At 39.2% G+C, this 22,327-nt stretch overlaps 1 protein-coding gene across 6 annotated transcripts; it reads right to left on the bottom strand.

Moving 5' to 3' along the window:
• Positions 1 to 1,665: 1,665 nt before the first annotated feature.
• cfap58 (cilia and flagella associated protein 58) lies at positions 1,666 to 22,263 on the bottom strand. Of its 6 annotated transcripts, none has more exons than XM_071460324.1 (21): positions 19,001 to 22,263; positions 18,503 to 18,540; positions 18,273 to 18,402; positions 13,761 to 18,040; positions 12,786 to 13,055; positions 12,368 to 12,516; positions 12,126 to 12,276; positions 11,359 to 11,553; positions 10,702 to 10,839; positions 9,872 to 10,031; positions 8,283 to 8,365; positions 7,857 to 8,048; positions 7,544 to 7,705; positions 7,170 to 7,316; positions 6,586 to 6,726; positions 6,247 to 6,470; positions 5,551 to 5,659; positions 5,288 to 5,392; positions 4,376 to 4,495; positions 3,494 to 3,618; positions 1,666 to 3,369 (listed from the first exon to the last, which is right to left on the bottom strand). In XM_071460324.1, exons 4-21 carry the CDS (start codon positions 13,764 to 13,766, stop codon positions 3,258 to 3,260), a joined length of 2,589 nt encoding a protein of 862 aa, XP_071316425.1. In that variant the 5' UTR covers positions 13,767 to 18,040; positions 18,273 to 18,402; positions 18,503 to 18,540; positions 19,001 to 22,263; the 3' UTR covers positions 1,666 to 3,257. The 6 variants fall into 6 exon arrangements, with proteins under 6 accessions (XP_071316425.1, XP_071316424.1, XP_071316422.1 ...); XM_071460323.1 differs by having other exon boundaries at positions 18,273 to 18,355; XM_071460321.1 differs by lacking the exon at positions 18,273 to 18,402 and having other exon boundaries at positions 13,761 to 16,774; positions 17,006 to 18,040.
• Between the last annotated feature and the right edge of the window lie 64 nt (positions 22,264 to 22,327).

Raw genomic sequence — 22,327 nt, 5'->3', positions numbered from 1 at the left:
TCACTCAGACAGGCAGATATTATAACATAGATATCTACCCCTCAGATATGAGCAGATTTGCACTTTTACAGTCTAGTCAGAGAGGTCCTGTACACGCTGTACACAGGTATTTAAACTATTTTGTGTTGTGTTTTGGAGTCCACACTGGCAATTAGCACACAACTGATAATGATCAGTGAAAAAAAAATGTTTGTGTCTTCCCAAAATAGGTCCCATAATTTTAGAAATTGGCAGCAGATACAATCAGGCAAAGACAGTCTGCTGCAGACTGGAGACGTCAGTGCACAGGAGGAGCTGTGCCTTCCTGCTCTGCTGCACACTATGAAAAATAAATTCACAAATCACAGAACATACTGTACTTACTACACCTACACACACACACACGCCTTCAGTGTGAAACACAACCAGTCAACAAACACTAACTTCTCTGGTGTCTGTGAGCAGCTGCGTCCTCCTCACACAAACAAGAGGAAGAAAAGGGGAGAGAGGGAAGAAAGGAGATGCGGCCCTGTCAGAGGCCTCCCATTACTCCAGAAACACAGCTCACACAGCCCAGCATTGCATAGACGCTGGTTGCCATGGTTATGCTGTAATTGGACTGGCAAAGGAATTACTCCACAAGCAATGGGAGGGAATAAGAAGGAGAGAGTTTCCAGAGAGGCTGCTCACGTACTGGGTGCATTTGAGGAGGTGTGACAGAGCAGCTAAAGACCAAATGATACAAAAGCACTTTATGTTATTTGTATCAGAAAGGCTGATGTGGGAATATTCATACTGTACTTTGACAGAAAGAAAGTAGTTTCCCACTTCTCTTTATTTTTGCAGTGACAAGTTTGATATTAATGTGCAGCACGTTGTTGTTTAATTTGGGTGCGGAGAACAATCATCACACGGTCTCACATGCAGCAACACTTGCAGTGACAGCTGTTGGGTTTTAATTTGAATGGAAACAGATTAGATGTGTGTTGAGGTGTCATATCTGATTTCACTGATTAACACACCTTCAACCTGCTAACGAGCTTTAACAAGCTGCTGCTGTGTTGGCCAGAACAATGGATCAGTAGTTGGGATCCTATTTGCCCTGAATTAAGCCTTCAGGAAATATAAATCCCACATTTATAAGGATTAGAAGGGAACTCCAGCTTTACCATTCTGTGCACCCCAGCTGTTCTGAGGCCACAGTGGTGCACGAGTGACACCGACAAAAAGAGAGGAACCCGACCTCCACAGATTAAAGAACACACTCATATCCAGTCACTACATCCCTCTTCATAACAGAATACTTCTATATATGCTTCAACATGCAAAAATAAAAATATAAATGCATATTCTTGATACTTCATACTGTGAACTATTGCACATTACACATTGCACAATCTTCTGATTCCGGTTTTGAAACACATAAATGACCAGTCAGAAGTTTTACAACACCTCAGTTTTTCCAGCTGTTATTTGAACTTACATGATTTGATCCCTCAGTGGTTCTGAAATTAAAGCATGGGAAAAAATAATCAATTAATCAAAGCATGGAAATCAATAATCATGAAATCTTCATTGTTCAGAAAGTTGGTCCCATCACTGTTGCAGAAGTTGCATATTAACCCGTGACCTCTGGGTGCTCTGCTCTCTATGTCACTATGTATGAACCTACATTAATCCACCTAGATATCTAGGTTTCATGAAATTAGTTCAAAAAAGAATATTAGCTTAGAGAATGTGCATTTGTGTGTTCTGAATAGATTTTTGTTTTGTTTTGTAACAGATGACATTTCAGTAGGCATTTCAGTAGGTTCTGTTAGAGACGATGGCCGACCTGAGCTGAATTGTGATCAGTCTGTCTGATATTTAAGATCAAACTTTGCACAGATTTAATTTCAATAAAGGAGGGAGAGACAAAGTCCCAATACACATCGCCTCTTTATTAAATCTCCCTAGTAAACATACTGCAGCTAAAGGTTTCTGAACAGCCCTTATTTTAGGATCTTTGATTAAATCTCAAGCGATGTTTAAGAAAAAGGAAGTGCAATACACTCAAAGTGCTTTACAATGTCAATGTCAATAAAAAGAAAATTCACATACTAAGACAAATAAAAAACATCAGTGACATAAAGCTGACAGACCAAATGTTTCAAGTGGTGGTTTGAACAATGGACAACAACACGCCCTCTCAGATGCTGCTGCTTTTCTAGTGTGGTGTCAGAAGTGAATAAATGTAAGCTTCAGCATTTGGACTGCTGTTGATGAGTCAGATACAGCAGATCTATTTATTTTTTTCTTAGCTCTTTCTTAAAAACCAGTCAGACTGGCAGAAGCTGGCCTGGTCAGTAAACAGGACAATGCTTGTTGAGGACAAATGTCTTTAGAGGTGTGATAACTGGCACCATATGTCAGTTCTGACAGTGCTTTGCAATATTTTTATTTAACTTGACACTGGTGAGGACTCTGTGGAGAAGCTTGAGGATGTGGGATCAGTACACTTCCTTGCTTACCAAAACAACCCAGTCAGTTAAGTACTGGGGCTGAGTCTTTGAACCCTGAACAAACTGAAGGACTGAAGACTTGACTCTGTTGCGGTCTTTATTCAATCAGCATTAAGCCAAATCTGAGCTCTACATTTTACCTGATGCCTTCATCTGATCAAACAGAAGTGATGTGACATGAAGAAAACACATTTTTACGAACCATGTACATCCAATAGTATCTCCAATAATCAAATAGCTGCAGTTCTACTTGTCTTGACTTGAGATAATATATTTTTTTTTCTGCAGAATGAAATTGATTTCTGGATATAGAAAGAGTCATATAAACTTTGCTGGGAGAGAACCTGCCCATATTTGTAATATTTATATTTACTGTAGACAGATAATAAACAGAGAGTCTGTTTTAGAAAGTCCCTTCCAGCAAGAATAGGCTGTTTTCTTAAACTGTTGTATTTTATGTAAAAGGTGGGTGGATAAGCCTCCCTATCTTCCATTTAGAGTCTATCATATGTTTAAGAGGGCTATTTATATCTGCTCCTAATAAAAAGTAAAATACATCAGTGATAACTAAACACAATGTGTGACAATGTGAGGCTGTAATTTTGTATATTGTTGAACATGATATGGACTCAGTGTGTCTCTCAAGGTTTGTTTGAAATCTATATTGTGAGTATCTGTTTCTGAAAGGTCTTGGTTGCTTCACAGTAAAGCACAGTGTTATGTGATAATAGATATTTTTCAGTTCAAATGATTTACAATATTCTCTCCTAACATCCATTATCTTCTGACAGGGTTGTTGATCCTGAAGCCTCCTCCAGTGAAGTGAGGTTTGCTGCTCAGCTGGGGCAGCGGCTCCAACTGCTCCACTTTGGTCGTGGTCCTCTGCTCACTGAGGAGACGCACAGAGCACCAGAGTAAACACAACTACCACATTCATAACATAAATTCTGCACCCATCACTACTACTCAGTGTTACTGTAGCGACAGGATGTCAGACAAACCAGGAGAGTCACCTGTGGAGCTTTTTCTGGCTGAGGTACTTCTTCTTGATGTTTGCAAGCTCATTGGCCAATCTTTGATTCTCACTTTTGTACTCATTCATCTTTGAGTCAAGCATTTTCAGCTCTGCAATCAGCACCTGAGAAATCAAAAAAACATACATACAAGGAAAATGATTGTTATTTCCATGTATTTAGGCAACTAGAGACACATGATTAAAACCACTGACAGACAAGTTTTAATGGACAGAGTATGTGAGGGACAATGGCAATGAAAAAGTGAGAGGAATCATCCTCATCTATTTATAAATTTGTCTTTGAATATGATCTGATCTTCATCCAAGTTACAGTAATGAACAAACATAATGTATTTTTCAACAAATAACACACAAATCATCATTGTTCTTGTCCATAAAACAAACATTAACTGTGTAGGCTGGAAAATGTAAATGTGAGCCCATCGGCTAATGCCATGAAAAACAGCTAACTGGAGCCAGGAGTTATAAAAACCTGGAGTCCAGTCAATGAAACCAGAGTAGAGCTGTGGGTTAGAGCTAACAACAATCTCAGAGGAGTTATTTTCCACCAACTCTATGAATGTTGATTATAATTGTTTGTTTTTTTTAGCTCAACCTTTAACCTTTTGGTTATTAGCTTAAGCACATTGAATTTGTTTATACTTGTAACTTAGATGCAGATCAGATCACACTTTGACTTACAAAGCCTTTGTCCCAAGTTGACTTGGGACAACCAGAAGCTGATGGAGTCAGATACAAATAGAATAGAATAGAATAGAATAGAAGAAAACACAACAGGAATGGAATACAAAAAGAAAAACAACATGAGACAAGAAAACAACAAACTGGCTGAGACTGTGAGATGATGGTTACTAAAGACCTTGAGCTTTTTGGTTCTCTCTCTGACAGTCCACTGGCACTGCTGGAGCTGCTCAGCTGCCTCTGGCCCAGGCTGTCGGGCCAGAATGTGCTTCAGCTCCACATACAGCTTCTCCTTTTCCTTGGTGGGGAAACAGGCAGAAGATAGGGGAGACGGTTGCAGAGAACAATAGAAGGAGAATAAGTGTTCAAGTTCACATGGCGTACAACTTAAAACACCTATTTTGTTTATTACAGTGAGGAAGGAAAAGTGACCACAGCATATAATACATGTTCCTGCTGTGTCTCCATCGTACATTATCTGCTTCTCAAAAGCCAGTACTGTCTGTATTTGTGGAAAAATCTAACAGTCCTAGTGATGGTGGTCAAAGATTTCATTTGAGACCATTGATTGTCAGTGTCCTGGGGTCAGATCAATGCTGTATGCTACAGTCAATCAAGCAATCAATTCAGCTGTAATATGTAAAACACCTTTCATACAGGTTAATGCAAGTAAAAGTGATTTATAAGTTAATAAAAAAACAAATATTAAGTAGCTTACATTTTATATTATGGCCAAAACACTTATCAAAGGCTGAGAGGATAAAGAGGTTGGTTTAAAAAGATCTTAAAAGATATCAACACTTTGAGATGCTGTCAGATCCTCAGGGAGGTGTGTTGTCTTTCCTAAAACCACCACTGAACAGAGCCAAAGTCAGACATTTTCAAATCGTTGACACAGTGGTTTAAAAAATCAGAACGAGAAGACTTAGTATATGTTGATAGAGATAGTAGAGTAGTTTACACACCAGCTCCTTTCTGGAGATGTCACATTGCTCCTTGATGATCATTGGTCCAAACAGGCATGTGCAGTGTGTGTGTGTGTGTGTGTGTGTGTGTCTGTGTGTGTACACATTGTGGAGGGAGTGTCTACCTGTAGTAGAAGTTCGTGTTCCTCAAGCTTTTGTGTCTTAGCAATAAGTCGTTTCTGTAAGGACTGAATCTTCTGGATGAGTTCGTATTTGCCGGGGTCACTGCCCTGCAGAGGAGAGTCATTTACAAACTGTTAACAGCCTGACCTTTCCCTCTCTGAATACTTAGCTTTACACAGCTCAAAGAGTTTGAGAAGAGAACCAAGGCTAAGGCTGTTATGGCTTTAAGCTAACCCACACAGACACTTCTTAACAAGTCTTTCACCTCCAGTCGTCTCCATCTGTGAATATTTATGGGCTTCAGCTGTTCCTCAAGGACACTGCTTCTCATCCTTTCTCTGAGCAGCTCCCTCTGCAGGTGGAACAGCTCTCGCCTGCAACACAACATCTCAGTTGTATTTCACACAGTGCCTACATACAGCTACACACTGTATGATAGCATAAAGATATCTTTATGGAAACATGCTGTAATGATCATGAGAAGGCATTTTTTATCGGAGGAAAACAAAAAAGAAAAACAGAAAGAAAAAATACCAGCAGAATAACAGGCGAATGGCTCTTTGCTTGGTTATCTAACAATAATAATGAAATATAATAATCCTTTTTGAAATATTAGTACAAATCTAATGTAATGAATGACATGGATGCACTCTGACTGCGGTCTGTAAGGTGATGCAGGGAAACTTTACCACAGAAATATTGTTTAGTTTTAACATGAAAGAGTTCACTGTGGTTTTGGAAGCTAGAGGTTTAAAGGAGGTTGTTCCTACCTCTCACCTGGATCTGTCTCCACTTTGCTCCATCTTTCTGTGATTCGTGCGCTTCTACTCTATTCTTCTATTCTACTTTGTAGGTCACCACATTCTCTCTCCATCCTGCTGCCTGTGCTCAGTGCTTGTGTCCTGCCTCTCCATGTCTATTCCAAACTCCTCTCTTTTCTCTTGATGCTTCTCTTTTTTACCTCAGGTCCTCAGTGCTGGGTACAGTCTTGTCCAGGATGCTCTTCTTGTGCCGCAGCGTCTTGATCTCCAGCTTGAGCAGACGGATGTCCTCCATCCGCTGGTTGTAGTGGAAGTCTCCCTTGCTCAGGATTGATTGCTGGATCCTGATCTTCTCATACAGCAGGGCGCGCTCATCATTGCGGCGTAGCAGCTGTTTGCCCAGGGTGTCCCGCTCTCTGATCACCTTGAGGGAAGTTTCACCAACAAATAATCAGACAAGAGAAAGACAAGGACAGACACTAGGTCTGTCCTTGTCTTTCTCTTTACCTCTTCTATTCTACCTCCTTCTCCTTCTTTACCTGTTCCAGTTGTTTCCTCTGTTGGATCTGCTCAGCATCAGCATCTGCTATAACCTTCTGCAGTTTTTGCTGCTCTGCTTTTTGATTGTCAACACGCTGCTTTGTTTCTTCCAGCTGCAGCTTAATCAACTGCAGCTCCCCCTGAAGCAGGACACAGAGACAGATACACATGTATGTATATGAATATATGTTAAACCACTCTGAATGGTCCAGATTGATCCACTTTATTTTATCTAGGCTATATGAAATGCAATGTGTCTGTCATGAAGTCCATTAGCAGTACAGCTAAATTACTTTACCTGTCTGTGGAAAAACACTTGCACTAAGCCAGCATGGCTTGGCTTTACTAACCTCTGGACAATGGAAATCATTATTTGACCTATAAGTGGGTCATTGGTTCCCAGTGGCATTAGCCAAGACAATTTTAACAAATGAAATGAGTGTAATGTTCATTTTCATTAACATGAACATTTATTAATTTCAAAAAGACTTTTCTTCAGGACTGAAGTTACGAACAGGACTAAATATTAAGAATCTAAATGATGAGGAGGAGCTCAGAAGAACTGAGGAAGACTGCAGTTTACCTTCAGGGATTCGTTATCCTTCTCTAAGCGCTTGTGCTCCTGCTGATCTTTGGCCAGGGCCAGCTCCTTCCCAGTGATCTCATCTCTCAGCCGCGTCACCTGGTTGTTCATGGTTTTCATCTTCCTCTTGATCTCTGCAATTTCCTCCTAAACCAGGAGATAAACTTTTCAAACTAGCAAATACAAAATATAAAGACAAGAAACAGAAATTAATGAAAAAAAAAACCAAACAAATAATTTCAGAGTATCTCACAACCACTTTTCCATTTCCCAGTATCTATTCCTGTCATGCAGGCTGGCGGACTGCAGCTGACTCACCTTCTGGCTACTGGCTCTTAAACTGGATGATTAGCTAATGAATGCATCACTCTTACCTGAGCCTCGATGAGGTTTTTGCTGTAGAGGTTCCTTTCAGACACAACAGACTCCAGCAGGTTCTCTTGCTGTTTCAGCTTGCACTCTGCCTCAGTCACCTTCTTCCTCCAATCAAATATCTCCATCTCTCTTACTTCAACATCATTCATTTTTTGTTGCACCTGGTGAAGGGAGTAAAGTTACACTTAGAATGGGCCAAGGTTGAAGACAGGTTTTCCAACCTTGTGTTTAATAAATAACTAAAATTCATCCTGTAATATCTAAATAAATTAATAATTAAACCCATTAAGCTAGCTCCTCTGTATAACCTGCCTTCTGCATGAGGCTGCTGTTCTCATTGATGTAGCGGTCACGTTCTTTTTCCAGCTGTTGGATGATCTTGCGTTGCTTCTGGGCCTCCTGCCGGTATCCACTGATCTCATGCTCCAGTGTCTTCTTGTCCTGCTCGAGGAGCTTCACAATATTCTGCTGTTTCTCAGTCGACTGCGCAGCTTTGATCATGTTCTATTGATGGGGAAACATAAGTAAATCAATGTTGATTCTGGTTTTGAATGTGTAATGAAAACCAGTAACACAGGGTCTAGTTGGTTGAAGAACTGTAGTTAACATGAACTGTAGTTAACGTCATATTCCTTTTGCTCCACTTTATAACAGACAAGAGAGAAACGTGTACTGAAGAGACCTGAAAACACAAGACAGATACCCTGTGGGTGGGTCAAGGTGTCATACATACTGTACCTTATTTAAGATGTCTCTCTCTCGGATCAGCTCGTCCATGGCTTTCTTGTCAGCTTCCACTTGCTTTTGTGATGATTCAAGATCTGTGAGAAGAGAGATGGAGCCAGTTTGTATTGATGATCAAAGCCAGTTGTATTGAATATTTTTCTATCAACTTGCTCACTTCCATGATTGTGCCACTATGTCATTTAAGTCATTTCACAGCTCTAAAGTCTCTGAAGTCTAAATAACACATTTCACTGCAGAAATTAATTAATTTCTATGTTTGAATGAAAATAGTGGTAACACACAATATAGAACGAAATGAAATACATATAAGGAGAAACAAGACAGTATAAGCAAGAAATATCTGAGACCAGAACAGTGGTGAGAGGAACCATACATTTGAGAGACAGAAAATAGTAAAATGAAATAAATAACGAAAATAAGATATGAAGAATTTATCACTGTGTCAGTGTGGCCATTTCCTCTCCTCCTCCTCTCAGTTACCACATAAAGCTGCTGCTGGACTCTATTCATCACCCTGACGATCTCTGTTCCTCCACTCTGATCATTGAAGCCTATTCAGAGAACGGATGATTTTCAGCGGGTGCTGTTTCAGGTGTATTTGCACAGTTTCCACTGAGACAGATTCTATTACTTTCTCTGGATTTTCTCTTTCATTTCAGGCTAAATGCTGACTGTTTGGCTTCTAAATTTTTAACTGTGATAATGATCTGATGGAAATGCCAAACTTGATAGCATAGTGTATGTGGATACAGCACACATGCATGTGTGCACGCAAAAACAGCATGTATGTTGTGTGTACCTGTGTAGATTACTCTGGGTGTATTTCTGCATCCATGTCTGCATACACACATATATGTATTTAGATTTATTTGCTTGTGAATGAATCTTGTTTCTTGATGCATGTTTGCTTGATGCATGTTTTGGTTTGAAGGTGGCATGAGAAATGATCTGCAGTTAATATGACAGATAACAGATGGGTTTACATTATTTAAGGCTGTCTTAAAACGATACACACACACTTTCTGTGTGTAAATGTAGTTATTGTTGTTTGAATTACTGCCTGTAATTCTCCCTCTTGTCCATACTGGCTGTGCAGAGATCCCTTCTTTAAGCCATTTCAGTGTCAGTAGCACTCCACAGTCATTGTTCTGTGTGAAGATGCATTCCTAATATGAGGTCTCATGTTGGCTTCAGCTGGGATGCTTCCTTCCCTTCACAGTGTGGTGGAGACACATAGGCAGGGGATCTCTTCAAAGGCAGTATGGAGAGTGGGTATGATTGCAGTTAATATCTAATAATCTAACCGTGCATTTACCTATGTATATACTATGCAAAAGAAAATCTATTGCAAGGTTTTTTTTTAATTATTTATCACTGGCTAATTGTCTATTTCCTCCTCACATCTCTTCTCGTAACTTATTAATAAGGATTAAAGTTAAAAGTTAGTTTAGTTAGTCATCACATTTAAACTTAAGACTGATGATCTTACAGGGATTAGACACAGCAGCAGCGAGGGAGCGACTGAGAATCCCGGAGGTCATCACTTATGTCAGTGTATGTGTGTGTCTGTGATACCTTACCTTTCTCCAGACCAGCTATTTGAGCTTTCAGTGTCTCCTTCTGCACGTCCACATCAGCTTTCTGATCCTCCATCTGGTGGAACTTCTTCTGGATTGCCTCTCTCATCTTCATTTGTTTGGCAATCTCCTGACGCATCTGAGTCACCTCCTCTTCTCTCATCTGACAGGTGGGGTGGTATGAAGCATTACACAGAAGTAACAGGGAGGAGAAATGCTTTTAACAGAGTGGACAATTATGCAACTGTGCACTGAGGATAGTAACTCAAATTTGGTCTCTGTCTCTCTGACCACAGCCCTCAGATAACTTTTTTTCTGACTTTACTTTCTTGGTGTAGGACCCAGTTCAAAACCCAATAGACTTGTTTGTGACTTGCTCATTATAGGTCAGAGCAGTGCCCCCTTGTGGTTCAATAGGACAGAAACATGTCAGGATTCATCCACTCCTGTAGATCTGAGGAACATGTCAAATCTTATTCCATCTTGCTTTAAGATAGACAAATAAATAAATATTACTGTGACCTTTTTACCAAATAAGGTACTTGCCACAGCGATCTGCCTACCTAAGCATTAGTGGAAAAACATCTTGGAAAGAACAAGCTTATGTTCTCATATCTCCATACTGTGTGATTTAGCAATCAGGAATTTGGGTCTTTCTCTCATCAAGAATGTCACTATCAGTTCTGTTACTTTACCTCTCTGTCTGTCCCATTCACGTTCAAAGTCATGCATGCACAGGCACACACAAACACTGCCAACATAGACAATGAGGTATATATAGTGTGCTTCTGTTGCATAGGTGTGTATGTGTGTATCAGTGGACAAATGTGTACCTTGAGCTCATTTGCATTCTGCTGGTTTTCCAGTGAGAGATGCTCTTTGACTGATGAGAGCTGCTCACACTCCTGCTGCAGCTTGGTGTTCTTCACCTGCATCTGCTCTAGCTCCTTGTTGGATCGCTCATTCAGCATCTGTCACAATCAGGGGAAAATACTGTTTATTGCATACTGCTGTACACAGCCATATATCATTAACTACACAATTACAGTTTAGTTAACTCTTCTAAATTAAAAGATGCACTGACATGACTGATACCAAGCAGTGCTGAAGCTGTTTTGGAGGCTTGTGGTGGCCCAACACCTCACTATTTCATTTGTCACTGATCTGTATATTAGTTCATTTGAATATATAAGGTATAAACAAAATACCAGAAAGAACTTACAAATATATACAGTACATACAATGCAGTATATGCAGTTCAATCCATATCTAGTCCAACTTTTTTGCCCACCGTAAAGGTAAGGGTATAAAGTATGGACATAGATATACATAAATACATAAGCCTTTACATATTTAGGTTAAAAAAAATTGTAATGACAGTAATAAAAACTGCACATTCATCAAAATTTTCAACGAAGGTGATATCTATTTTAGTAGATGCTATCTCAACCAGTGCACCATAAAGGCTATGCATCTCACAAACTGTTCACCTTTAGCTCTTTCAGCTGCTGCTCCAGTCTCTGTTGCTCCTCTTTGGCCCTTTGGCCCTGCAGATTCAGAGCTTTGATGTCCCCCATCTTGGCCTCCATGTCAACGTGCAGCTGCTTCACCTCCTTGTCCAGCTTTTCCTTCAGCCTCATCTCCCGGGAAATCTCATTCTGTTGCACCTGGAGCTCCTGCTGGAGCTAGGTTCAGACACACCAAGAAGCAACAAGCTGGCATCAGAGCTGGATTTAATTTTATTTTATTTGTGAGGATCTCCACTGGCTCCTGAAAAACAATAAGTATTCCTCCAAGGGTGCACTGAAGTCCATTTAGCATTAGTGGAGCCCAAAAGAACTAAGTCAGGAACTACAGGAACTCTTTCATTGTACTTAAAAATATCCTTCACACTATAAGTAAAGCTTTTCCTTGCTTGTTTAGAAAAAACGGTTAGTGGTACCCTTAGTCTGCTAATGTAGTGGTAATGCTGAAGCATATAATTGATGCAGATGCAATACTTCACGTATGTACATACATCTGCAGACTGATTGATGTGGTAGAAATTTGGCAAAACAATGCAGAGCTTTTCTACGTGTACACTCTGTTTTTACTAAATCTGGTGTAGTTTATCTTTCCATCAATAAAAACCTCATTAGCCTATTTGTTTGTAACGCTGAGGGTGGAGTTTGTGAGTCACATACACTGCCTGTCTCTCTACCATTCATTTAAACATGTCACATAAATTTCTGTCAGTGAGAATTTGAACCATACCTACCTGAGAAATATTCTCTAAGGCACTCTGTCTTTGGGCCTCTATGTCCTGCTGGGTTGCAGTGGCCTTATTTAGTTTTTCTCTTAGACCCTCCACAGTTGTCAGCAGCTGATCCTTCTCCTTTGTCAACTCCTCATTCATTTTTAGTAGATCACTGAAAACAACAGATTACAACTGATTCACCATAGCTACAGTATCCACACAAACATTTATTAAAAGGTTGGGAAAGAGGACAGATGGCTCACCCGTGCTGTTGATCCATAGAGAAGCCAGTTTGTTGCTCTGCAATTTTCTTTAGGCTGGCGACTTCTTCTTTTAAGTTCATGATGGTTTCTTTGTCCCTCTTCTCTTTATCATGAGCAGCATCAACCATTTTCCAAGCTTTATCCAGCTCCTACAGTAAAGACAATGGAAAATTTTAGCAAAACATTGCTGAATTAACATAATCTGAGGAGTCCACAGGGAAAAATTATAAAATGTCACTTGCATAACTAAATAAAACTATACTATAGCAAACACAATTACTCTATCAACTGGCATTTCTGGTCCTTTAATTTGAAACAGTCCATGTGTAACATAACTTCCGTGTTTGAAATTATGCCAAATTTGAGCTAGAAACAAACAAATTCATATACTGTAGCCTCTCATGTTGTGACAGTGTACCCTTTTTAGTGAAGCTATTGTTGTCTCATCTTCTTGGGACAGTTTCAGGGCAGCTGCAACTTTAGTTGAGGTGGACACGATCTCTGCATTCAGCTCCCTGCATTTGGACATTAGCCTCTTCTCATTCTCTCGTGACATCCTCAGCGCATGGATGAGCTTCTCATACTCCACCCGGATTGTGTCCATGCTCTTGTCCCCAAGCAGCTCACCAAGTACCATCTGGAACTCCTCCAAAGACTCAGCCGAGTCCTCTCCTGCTAGTCCTGTCTCCTGGAAGTACAGCAGAGCCACAGACTGAGAGGTGTCCCACAAGTGTCTGGGACTTATGAACTAAACAGGCTAGACCTGTGAAGCTGGGCACTCCACAGATATATAAAATGTATGTAGCCTTATGTTATGTGACTGTTATCGCACCTGAAATTACTTTTAATCTTTTAAACTATCATGTTCACATAAGATAAGATAAGATAAGATAAGATAAGTATGTATTAGTCCCACAGTGGGGAAATTCACAGTGTTACAGCAGCAAAGATGCAGTGCAGAGAAAAGAACGCAGCAAAGAAACTGCAATAACAGATATTTAAGAAAGATAAATAATAACAATATAATAATATACAAATTATATATAGTGTACATAAATTACATATTTACAAGAATGTACAACAGTAGCAGCGTGTGTAGATATTGCACAGATTGGTGTGTGAGGTTGTTGCGATGGTGAGCGAATTGTCAAAATGAAAAATTCTGAATTCTGTGTTTGACTCTTTAACCCACAGAGGGTTAGAGTTAATACACGTAACACGAAATAAACATTAGCAAACATGCTAATTAATAGATAACTTGCCATATTTCAACAACTTTTTTTTCTTTTTTGCTGACTAACCGGCGTTATATTAACTGTACATTGCTCAGTTAACATGGCGCTATGTTGCCATGTTGACCTTTTAAGGCCAAAGTGTTAGGAGAAGCACTTACCTCCATTATACGAACTGAAAAGTCAATATATAATTCGTTAATCCTCACAGGAAGCGTAGCCCTGGTGTTTTATCACTAGAACTGTTGACGATGGTTGCTACGCAACCGCTGATCTCGCGAGAGAAGGAGCCACTGGTCTGCAGCTGGAGATTTCATTTGATCAGTGGAGTAGTATGGATGTATTCCATGGTAGTAGAGTCTGAAATCATGGGTAAATCATACGATACACCCGCCGTTCTCCACAATGACCAGGAAACATCCGTGGATACTAATCGACTCCTTCCTTGTTCAGTCACATTTTGCTCCCGTAATAATATATAACGTTCCCAGAACATCAGCAGCAAAATATAGTTGAAAGTACTAAGAAGGATTTTGGGATAGTTGAGATGTTTACTCCGGTATCCAGCATCAGACTCACTGTTGGAGCCTTGTCACTTCATGTCACTTCAACTCATCATCGCAACTCAACATAAGCTGGTTTGCGTTTGCCGCATAGTATGGAAAACCTACCACGTGTAAGGGCCATAGAGAGCAAAGATGGCAGCACAGTGTCAGCAGCGCTCCACAAACCAAAGAATAAGTTTTATGTTTCTACATAAATAATTCTGTCCTTGAAAGTGAAGTATCATGTGCTGCAGCAGATTTTTCCCATTGTTTGTTTGCATCTCAGACAGCTTATTGGTGACATTTGGGCTCCATATAAAAGCACTGTCACTGATGCTCTACATGGTGTATTGGTGATAAAACTCAATTCATATTTCGATAAATTTTCATTGTCATTGATACACTGTCTTCTGCTGTGTAACAACATTGTAGAGTTTTTATTTTTCTCTGTCAGTATTTGTTTTGTCTGTGTGTACAAGTTTTCTCTGATCTGGGCTGGAGGAAGGGAAGACCTACACCCTGGACATATGGGAGGAATGTGACGGGCCGTGGGGGTCTGACCATTCCCATCTGTGGGTTGTGGGAGCTAATTCATCTTCAGGGTTCCCCGTGAGGAACAGTCTGAGGAACTATTAGACAAAAGACACCTCTGCAGTTGTGTGTTTTTTTTGTTTTGTTTTAAGAGTCACTAGTTTAATTTGATGAGACACCAGGACAATCCGCTGAATATTTAGTGAAAGTGGTAAACAGCAGCCTTTCATGATAATGAAGTTTATAATCAGCTTGTCAACAAAGTCAGCTAAAGAAGATGCATCTCTCTCACTCTCTGAACCTGCTCCTGCTCCAGCAGCGTTGGGAAGTGTGCACATTCTCTCTGCAGTCATTTTTGGACTTCAGGTTTCCTCTGAAAGGAGCAGACAGCTGTCATCAGGTCACAAACTGAATTGTCTTTGCCTCGTAACTTCAAATTCAGTTCAGGTATGAAGTGATAAAAGCCACAATATCCCTGTTCTTCTCATCCTCTAAAAATAGAGAAAACCGTGTTGCCTTCTGGCTCTAACATTTGAATCCAAACTCTCAGCAAAAGCAAAAAGGGCCTCTTTCTGTAAAAAAAAAAAAGTCCTGCTTTGTAGGTGGAGTACTTGGATTCCCTTCATGGCTTTACAGAAACGTCTTCACAGTTCACCAGTCATTGAGTCGAGCACTGGATAATATACATGTCTTTCAAAGCCTTCCCCTCAATCTCCAAACTGACTGCACATTTTACAGCCGTGTCCTGCACCTCTGTCCACAGAACCTCAAAAAGGACCTCACTCTTGTGTTGCTGCAATGTGTCAAGTAATGATTCCACAAGACTAACAGCTGCTGCAAGGTCCAGTGAGGGGGACCACAGCATGTCGCACAAAAACTCAGACTGACCCAGGACTTTGTTCAAAGTAACCAGAAGTCCAGTAACAGTAAAGTCAATTTGCACTAGTAAACCATGAGCATTCAATGTCTGATCACCATTACTTTCAAGCCCAATCTCTTGCAGTACAGGGTCTACTGCAGGGAGCCTACATGACAGCCTGCCAGCCCATCTAGAGATACTCAGTCTTGGAAGAGACTGTCCTGTAAAAAATGAGTCCAGAGGTCATCTGTGCAGCAGGTTATTATAACCCATAGTTACATTTTGTTGTTAGGTGACATCTAGTGGCCATAGTAATGATGACAGGAACAAAGGGAAAAGTGTGGTGATGTAGTTTATAGAGACAAAGTCCGCATCAGGAGGAGGTTGCAGATGGATGGAGGGGTCAACAAAACACAGGAATATGACACAGGAGAGCTGTGCTCAATTCCCATGTGAAAGTAGCAGTTCATGTTGTTTCTATTATCCACAACCATTCGACAAAGTTAACCACACTGTTATTATTGCAACCATGACAACAAATATCATCTAATGCTAAGAAAGTACTTATGTTAACCCAAATGAGGATCTTTTCCTAAACCTAACCAAGCTATGACCACTATTATAGTAACCACGGCAACAAAGGTACTCCAACCTTGGTACAGTCTGCGCATTTATTATTGTAACGATGACAAGCAAGGTCTGGTATGCCTGCCGTCGTAGGGGCGCTATTTCAGGAGACACTTCATTGGGTTGGATCAGGGAGTCAGACCTAGGTAAGACCAGTCCAATCAGGAGAGACAAGTGAATGGAGTGAAAGTAAATATTTTAATTAGACAAGACGTGATGATAGTGCTGCAGTTATAGACTTTGGCGCTTGGTCTCGGGAGGGAGATGTTTAGAGTTAGGATGAGCAGCAGCAAAATATATGTGCATATATGTATATAATCCCCCTGAGACCAGACACTGGTGGTGGTGGCGGCGGCTGACTATCCCTCTGATGCTGATGATGGCCGAAGAACCTCTGAAGCTGACAATGGCTGAGAATGCTCTGAAACTGATAAGGTTGAAGATCCTTTGACGATGGGATGGCTGAGAGACCTCTGACGTAGAGATGCCGAAGAACCCTCTGACACCGAGAAGACTGAAGATCCCTCTGAGACAGATTATGGCTGATGAACTCTGGAACCAGGTGGAGATTGGGGGGGGGAGGGGAGCACATCAGCGGAGCAGGAAACTAAAACTGAGAAGGAACATCTTTAAAAAGGGAGCGCCAGCAGATAATAGGCTAATGAGAAATTGTGTCGCCCTGCTATTGATTAATTGTGAACCGCTGTCTGAACAGCTGATAGGATGATGACAGCCACAGGCCGGAAGAATGAGGGAATAATGAGTGAATATGTGAGGTGTGCCTTAATTAGGATTATATACAGCACATGCATGCAAGAGGATAGGTCTTCCTGACTGAACTTACGCTAGAGCTTCATTATGGTCGTTCAGGTTGGAGGAGCTGTGGTCTTGTTGTTGATGAGGCTGGCCACCATACATGTTGTACACACTCCTTAGTGCTTGGCCCTCATAACAACAGCATCCCCATAGCCCTGACCAACCAGGTAAGTACAATATTGTAGGTAATGTCTTTCAAGGCATTTTATGATCACATTGGTTAGACCTGCTGCATCTGGGCTATCAGCCGTCTGAAAGTCAAGAGAGCTCTTATGTATGACCCCATTGTAATAGTAACAAATGACAGAATTGCTCCTCCTTCTGAAGGTCTTTATCCTATTACTTCAGCTTGTACCATTTCTGCAATGCAATCCAGTATTTCATTCTGGATAGTTTTGCTAGTGTACTTAACATTTCCATGAGCTTTCATGGGGTTCTCTATCAGGTGATCATGCTTAGTCATTTCTTCTAGAATGTCTAAGAGGTTTCCTCTGTTATTTGAGTCCACAGATTCTCTTTGACCTCCTCAGGGGATGTGGTGGTGACAGTTAATAGCAGTACCTCTGCCTGGTTCTCTTTAATGGTCTTTTCCCTCTCTTTATTGATGGAAGCTATTGTACGTGGATTTGTCTGAATAACCATTTGGTGCTGCTTCCATGCAAACATTTCTGTGGTGCTCTGATTCAGAGTGGTCTCTAAAGCCACCTTCGAGCTGGAAAAGCCTGTTTCTGACCTAAATACAGAGGATGGGGCATTCCAATCAGGAGCGACTTCATTCTGAGTCAACAAGGAAACTATTGCCATGTGCACGACATAAGAGGAAAGATGTGACAGATGTGACAGATGTGAGAGTCTTATTAGATTACACTCCATCGTAATGTCATCATATGTGAAAAGGAGGTGAGGCTGAGTGAAGTACAGGAAACCCCCTGGGGTCTAGACACTGGTGGTGATGCGATGAAGAGAATGCTGGAGATCTGGATGTGATGAGGACTCTGCTGAGCTCAACCTGATACTGGATGTAAAGACTGGAGGTGGATGGTGTGAAGGAGGGTCGCAGCAGCTAACAGCAGAGGAGAGAGGACAACAGATTTTAAAGTTGGAACCGAAAACACCTGTAGTCAGCTGATTACAAGAAGTGGGGTGAGAGAGAGTGAGAGAGAATTGTGAATGAAAGAGGCATAAAGATAGTTTTCCTGACTGAACTTTGGCTTTGCTTCATAAAATGCCTTTACTGATGGGGTACTGTAACCATGTGTTGTCATTGTACCACATATTATTAAATACCCTCCTACCCTCCTCCTGTCCCCATGCTGCATCTCAGGGAAGACCTTGAGGTGAGACTGCACAGGACCCTCTGCTCTGGACTGGGAAATGTCTGGAGAGAGGCTTGATTGTGAATGCCCCCCAGCTTTCATAACACCACTGTCATCATGACATATACAAATAGTAAATAAGTGTTAATCACTATGTAGTTTAATATAGTACTATGAACAACTTTTACAGCATGAAAACATATGCATACCATCAGGTTCTAGGGAAGAAGAGTAGGTCTTCAAATGTCTGGAAAGAAGCAAATGAAATAAAACTTAACTCTTACTCAAATGTGAATGTCCCCCCCGCCTTCTCCATACTCCCACTGTCATAATCACGTTCAGTAATTACAGTTGAGAGACATGCAAAAAGCTTGTCATCAATTATAAGAAGCGTTTGATTGCTGTAATAGCCAATAAAGGCTTTTCCATTGATTATTGAGAAGGGTATGAATCATTTTGGACATGCCATTTTTCATTCAAATGTTTCCCCAATTATACCCCTTGTCCATTGTCTTATTATCTTTTGAGATATGCCTGTGTCATTACCAATCAGAAAAAAAACTTCTTGGTTGAATAAAAATCACTTTAAGTCAAAATTTGCCAGGGGCGTGAATAATTTTGGCCTTAACTGTACCTAAAATGTTGGTCCAGAAATATCTAATTTAAATTCTGCTCACTGCAACTGCAGAATGAAAACAGCAGCTTACCCCCAGGTCCTGCAGGAGCAGAAGGACTGCTTGGTGACTGATGGTTCTGGAGAGTTGATCACAGTCCCCTGCACCAACCATCCAAAAACACGTCACAGACGTCTGTGCTTGTATTCAGCTACAACCATGTAATCTGACAACGACACAATCACAACGATTAGTACATTTTAAGAGAAAGACTTGATGTTCAAAACATTCAGTGAGAGTTCTGGTAGACATCAGAAGTCACTGCTCAGCAAAGCCATTAAACCTGATCACCGTAAGGGACAAGAGTTTAAATCATCTCTCACTCGTCCGTATGTCCATCTGTCAATTTCAGTGTCATGTCATATAAAATGCAGTTATTTTTATCTGTTGTCATTATCTTGCTGTGTCTAAATATTTTCTGACCTGGTGAAGAGGCATTGAAGCTGTCTGGTCTTGACCTTGGCTGGTTTCTGCTTGACTCCCTGTTGCTCCATTCTCCTTGATCTCACACTGCTCTGCTCACCTTCATTTTCACTGGCTACCAGGCTGGGCGTCTTTTTGGCCAAACACTACTGATTATCTGCCTGTCCCTTTCTTTTCATACTTTCTACCTCTGCCAAGCATTATAGTAAAGGAAAAAAATGCTCATTACCAATGACTGCACAGAATAACATAAGTGGTATGCTGAGTTCGGGTTGGCACTCAAATCCATCCTACTTTTTGAAAAGGGAGATCATACAGTTCCCCAGATCTGAAGTATCTGGGAAGCAGCTTTAATTTTATTTAACTCAGAGACAACTAAAACATTGTTTTAGATGGTGAGCTTGTGGCTGAAGTTAAACAAAAAAAAGACTTAACTAGAATTGTAAATAATAATGAGCTAACATTAACCAGCTAGCTTTAGTACAACAGTAGAGTAGTTAACTCACTACTTTCCCTTTCACGTGAAGTAAATACATTATTGTTATAGTTACAAGAAGTGCCACAGTTTGTTAAGTTTTCTTATCTGTAAAGAGTCAAAAGACTAGTGACAGGGCAGGGGAACTTCAGATTTCAGATGAGGCCAGTGCCCCTCTATCTACAGATTATGAAAGGACGAAAGAGTTAAAAATGATCTACAAACTAAAAAAGGTTCAAACTTATCTACATATCTAAAACTTACCTGCCTTCAAACTAGGAGGAAATGAAACGTTAAAACATATTGATATAACAAACAGAGGTAAAACTTAACAGCTAAAAAGCTAAAAATTAAGGAGAAATAAAATACTTAACTTATCAACAAACTGAGAGGAAATTAAAACGTTATCTACCAACTAAAAGAAATAGTTTTTTTAATAAAAGGAAACTTATCAACCAACTAATAATAAATGAAAAAGTTAAAACTGAGAGGAAATCAAAAAGTTAACATTTATACACAGATTAAAGAGAAATGAAAGAGTTTAAATTTAAGAGTCAGAATGAATAAAAGACAAAAATCTTTTCTATGTACTAAAAAGAAAAATATTTTCTATAAAATAAGCAGGAATAAAAGTTTTAAAACTCACAATCCACAAACTGAGAGGAAATGAAAAAGTGAACTTATACACAAACTAAGAGTAAATGAAAGTTATCTACAAACAATTTTTTTTTCAAAGGAGCTACATTCTAGGAGGAAAGTTATTTAACAACTGAAAGGTTTAAAGGGAAAATTAACAACTCATAGGAAATGAAAGACTTAAAATATATCGACGAATTAAGAGGAAATTAAAGTTATATACCAACAAAAATTTTTTTATTATTTTTAAGGGAAACTTAACAACTAATAAGAAATGAAAGAGTTAAAGCTTATCTACAAACTAAGAGGAAATGAAAGTTATCTACAAACTAAAAGATTTCTTTTCATTTTTTTAAAAAAAGGAAACTTAACAACTAATAAGAAATGAGAGTTAAAACTTATCTACAAACTAAGAGGAAATGAAAGTTATCTACAAACTAAACTAAACTAAATTAATTAAACTACTAAAAGGTTTAAAGGGAAACTTAACAACTAATAGGAAATAAAAGTTATCTACCAAAAATATTTATTTATTTTTTATTTTTAAAAAGGAAACTTAACAACTAATAAGAAATGAAAGAGTTAAAACTTATCTACAAACTAAGAGAAAATTAAAGTCATTTAATAACTAAAAGGTTTAAAAAGGGAAACTTAACAACTAATAGGAAATGAAAGAGTTAAAACATATACAGTCAGGTCCATAAATATTGGGACATCGACACAATTCTTGTGTCCCATTACTTTTGGTCCCTTAAGAAGTGGGAGGCACATATACAAACTGTTGTAATTCCTACACCGTTCACCTGATTTGGATGTAAATACCTTCAAATTAAAGCTGAAAGTCTGCAGTTAAAGCATATCTTGTTCGTTTCATTTCAAATCCATTGTGGTGGTGTTTAGAGCCAAAAAGATGAGAATTGTGTCAATGTCCCAATATTTATGGACCCGACTGTATACAAATTGAGAGGTAATGAATGTTATCTACCAACTAAAAGATTTTAAATTTTTCCATAAAAAGAAAAATTACAAGGAAAGTTAACAACTAATAAGAAATGGAAAAAAGGTTTAAAGGGAAACTTAACAACTATAAGTAAATTAAAGAGTTCAAACTCTATAAACTTGAGAAAATTAAAGTAATCTACCAACTAAAAGATTTTTTTATTTTATTTTTAATTTTTTCAAAAAAAGGAAACTTAACAACTAACGAAAGAGTTAAAACTTAACTACAAACTAAGAGGAAATGAAAGTTATCTACAAACTAAAAGATTTTTTTTTTTGAAAGGAAACTTAACAACTAATAGTAAAGGAAGAAGTTAAAACTCTACAAACTATGAGTAAATCAAAGTTATCAACCAATAAAAACTTTTTTTTAAGAAAGGAAAGTTAAAACTTACCTACAATCTAAGAGTAATTTAATTAACTAAAAGTTATCAACTTTTTTTTTTTTTTTTTTAAAAAAAGGAAGCTTAGCAACTAATAAGAAATGAAAGAGTTCAAACTTATCTACAAACTAAGAGGAAATGAAAGTTATCTACAAACTAAAAAAAAAAGGAAACTTAACTAATAAGAAACGAAAAAAGGTTTAAATCAACGAAAACTTTTTCTTTTTTTAAAGGAAACTTAACTAATAAGAAATGAAAAAGTTCAAACTTACCTACAATCTAAGAGTAAATTAATCAAACAAATAACGTTTAAATAAAGGTTTAAAGGCAGGGGTCGGCAACCCGTGGCTCCGGAGCCGCATGTGGCTCTTTCATCACTCTGCTGCGGCTCCCTGTGGCTTTAGAAAATAAATAATGAGTATTTAATTTAAATTCACTTTATTT

Source organism: Trachinotus anak, unplaced genomic scaffold (genome assembly GCF_046630095.1).
Source record: "Trachinotus anak isolate AG129_WGS33_773 ecotype Australia unplaced genomic scaffold, CSIRO_AGI_Tana_v1 ptg000024l, whole genome shotgun sequence".
NCBI classification, from domain to species: Eukaryota; Metazoa; Chordata; class Actinopteri; order Carangiformes; family Carangidae; genus Trachinotus; species Trachinotus anak.
This window is presented reverse-complemented; position numbering and strand designations above follow the sequence as displayed.

Bases quoted from the DNA above. Each gene is read 5' to 3' on its own strand.
- cfap58 (XM_071460324.1), bottom strand. The intron at 12,277-12,367 runs GTGAGCCATCTG...TGTTGTTTTCAG, and splicing joins TCTATGGATCAACAGCACGG to TGATCTACTAAAAATGAATG. The intron at 7,317-7,543 runs GTAAGAGTGATG...CTCCTGGTTTAG, and splicing joins AAAACCTCATCGAGGCTCAG to GAGGAAATTGCAGAGATCAA.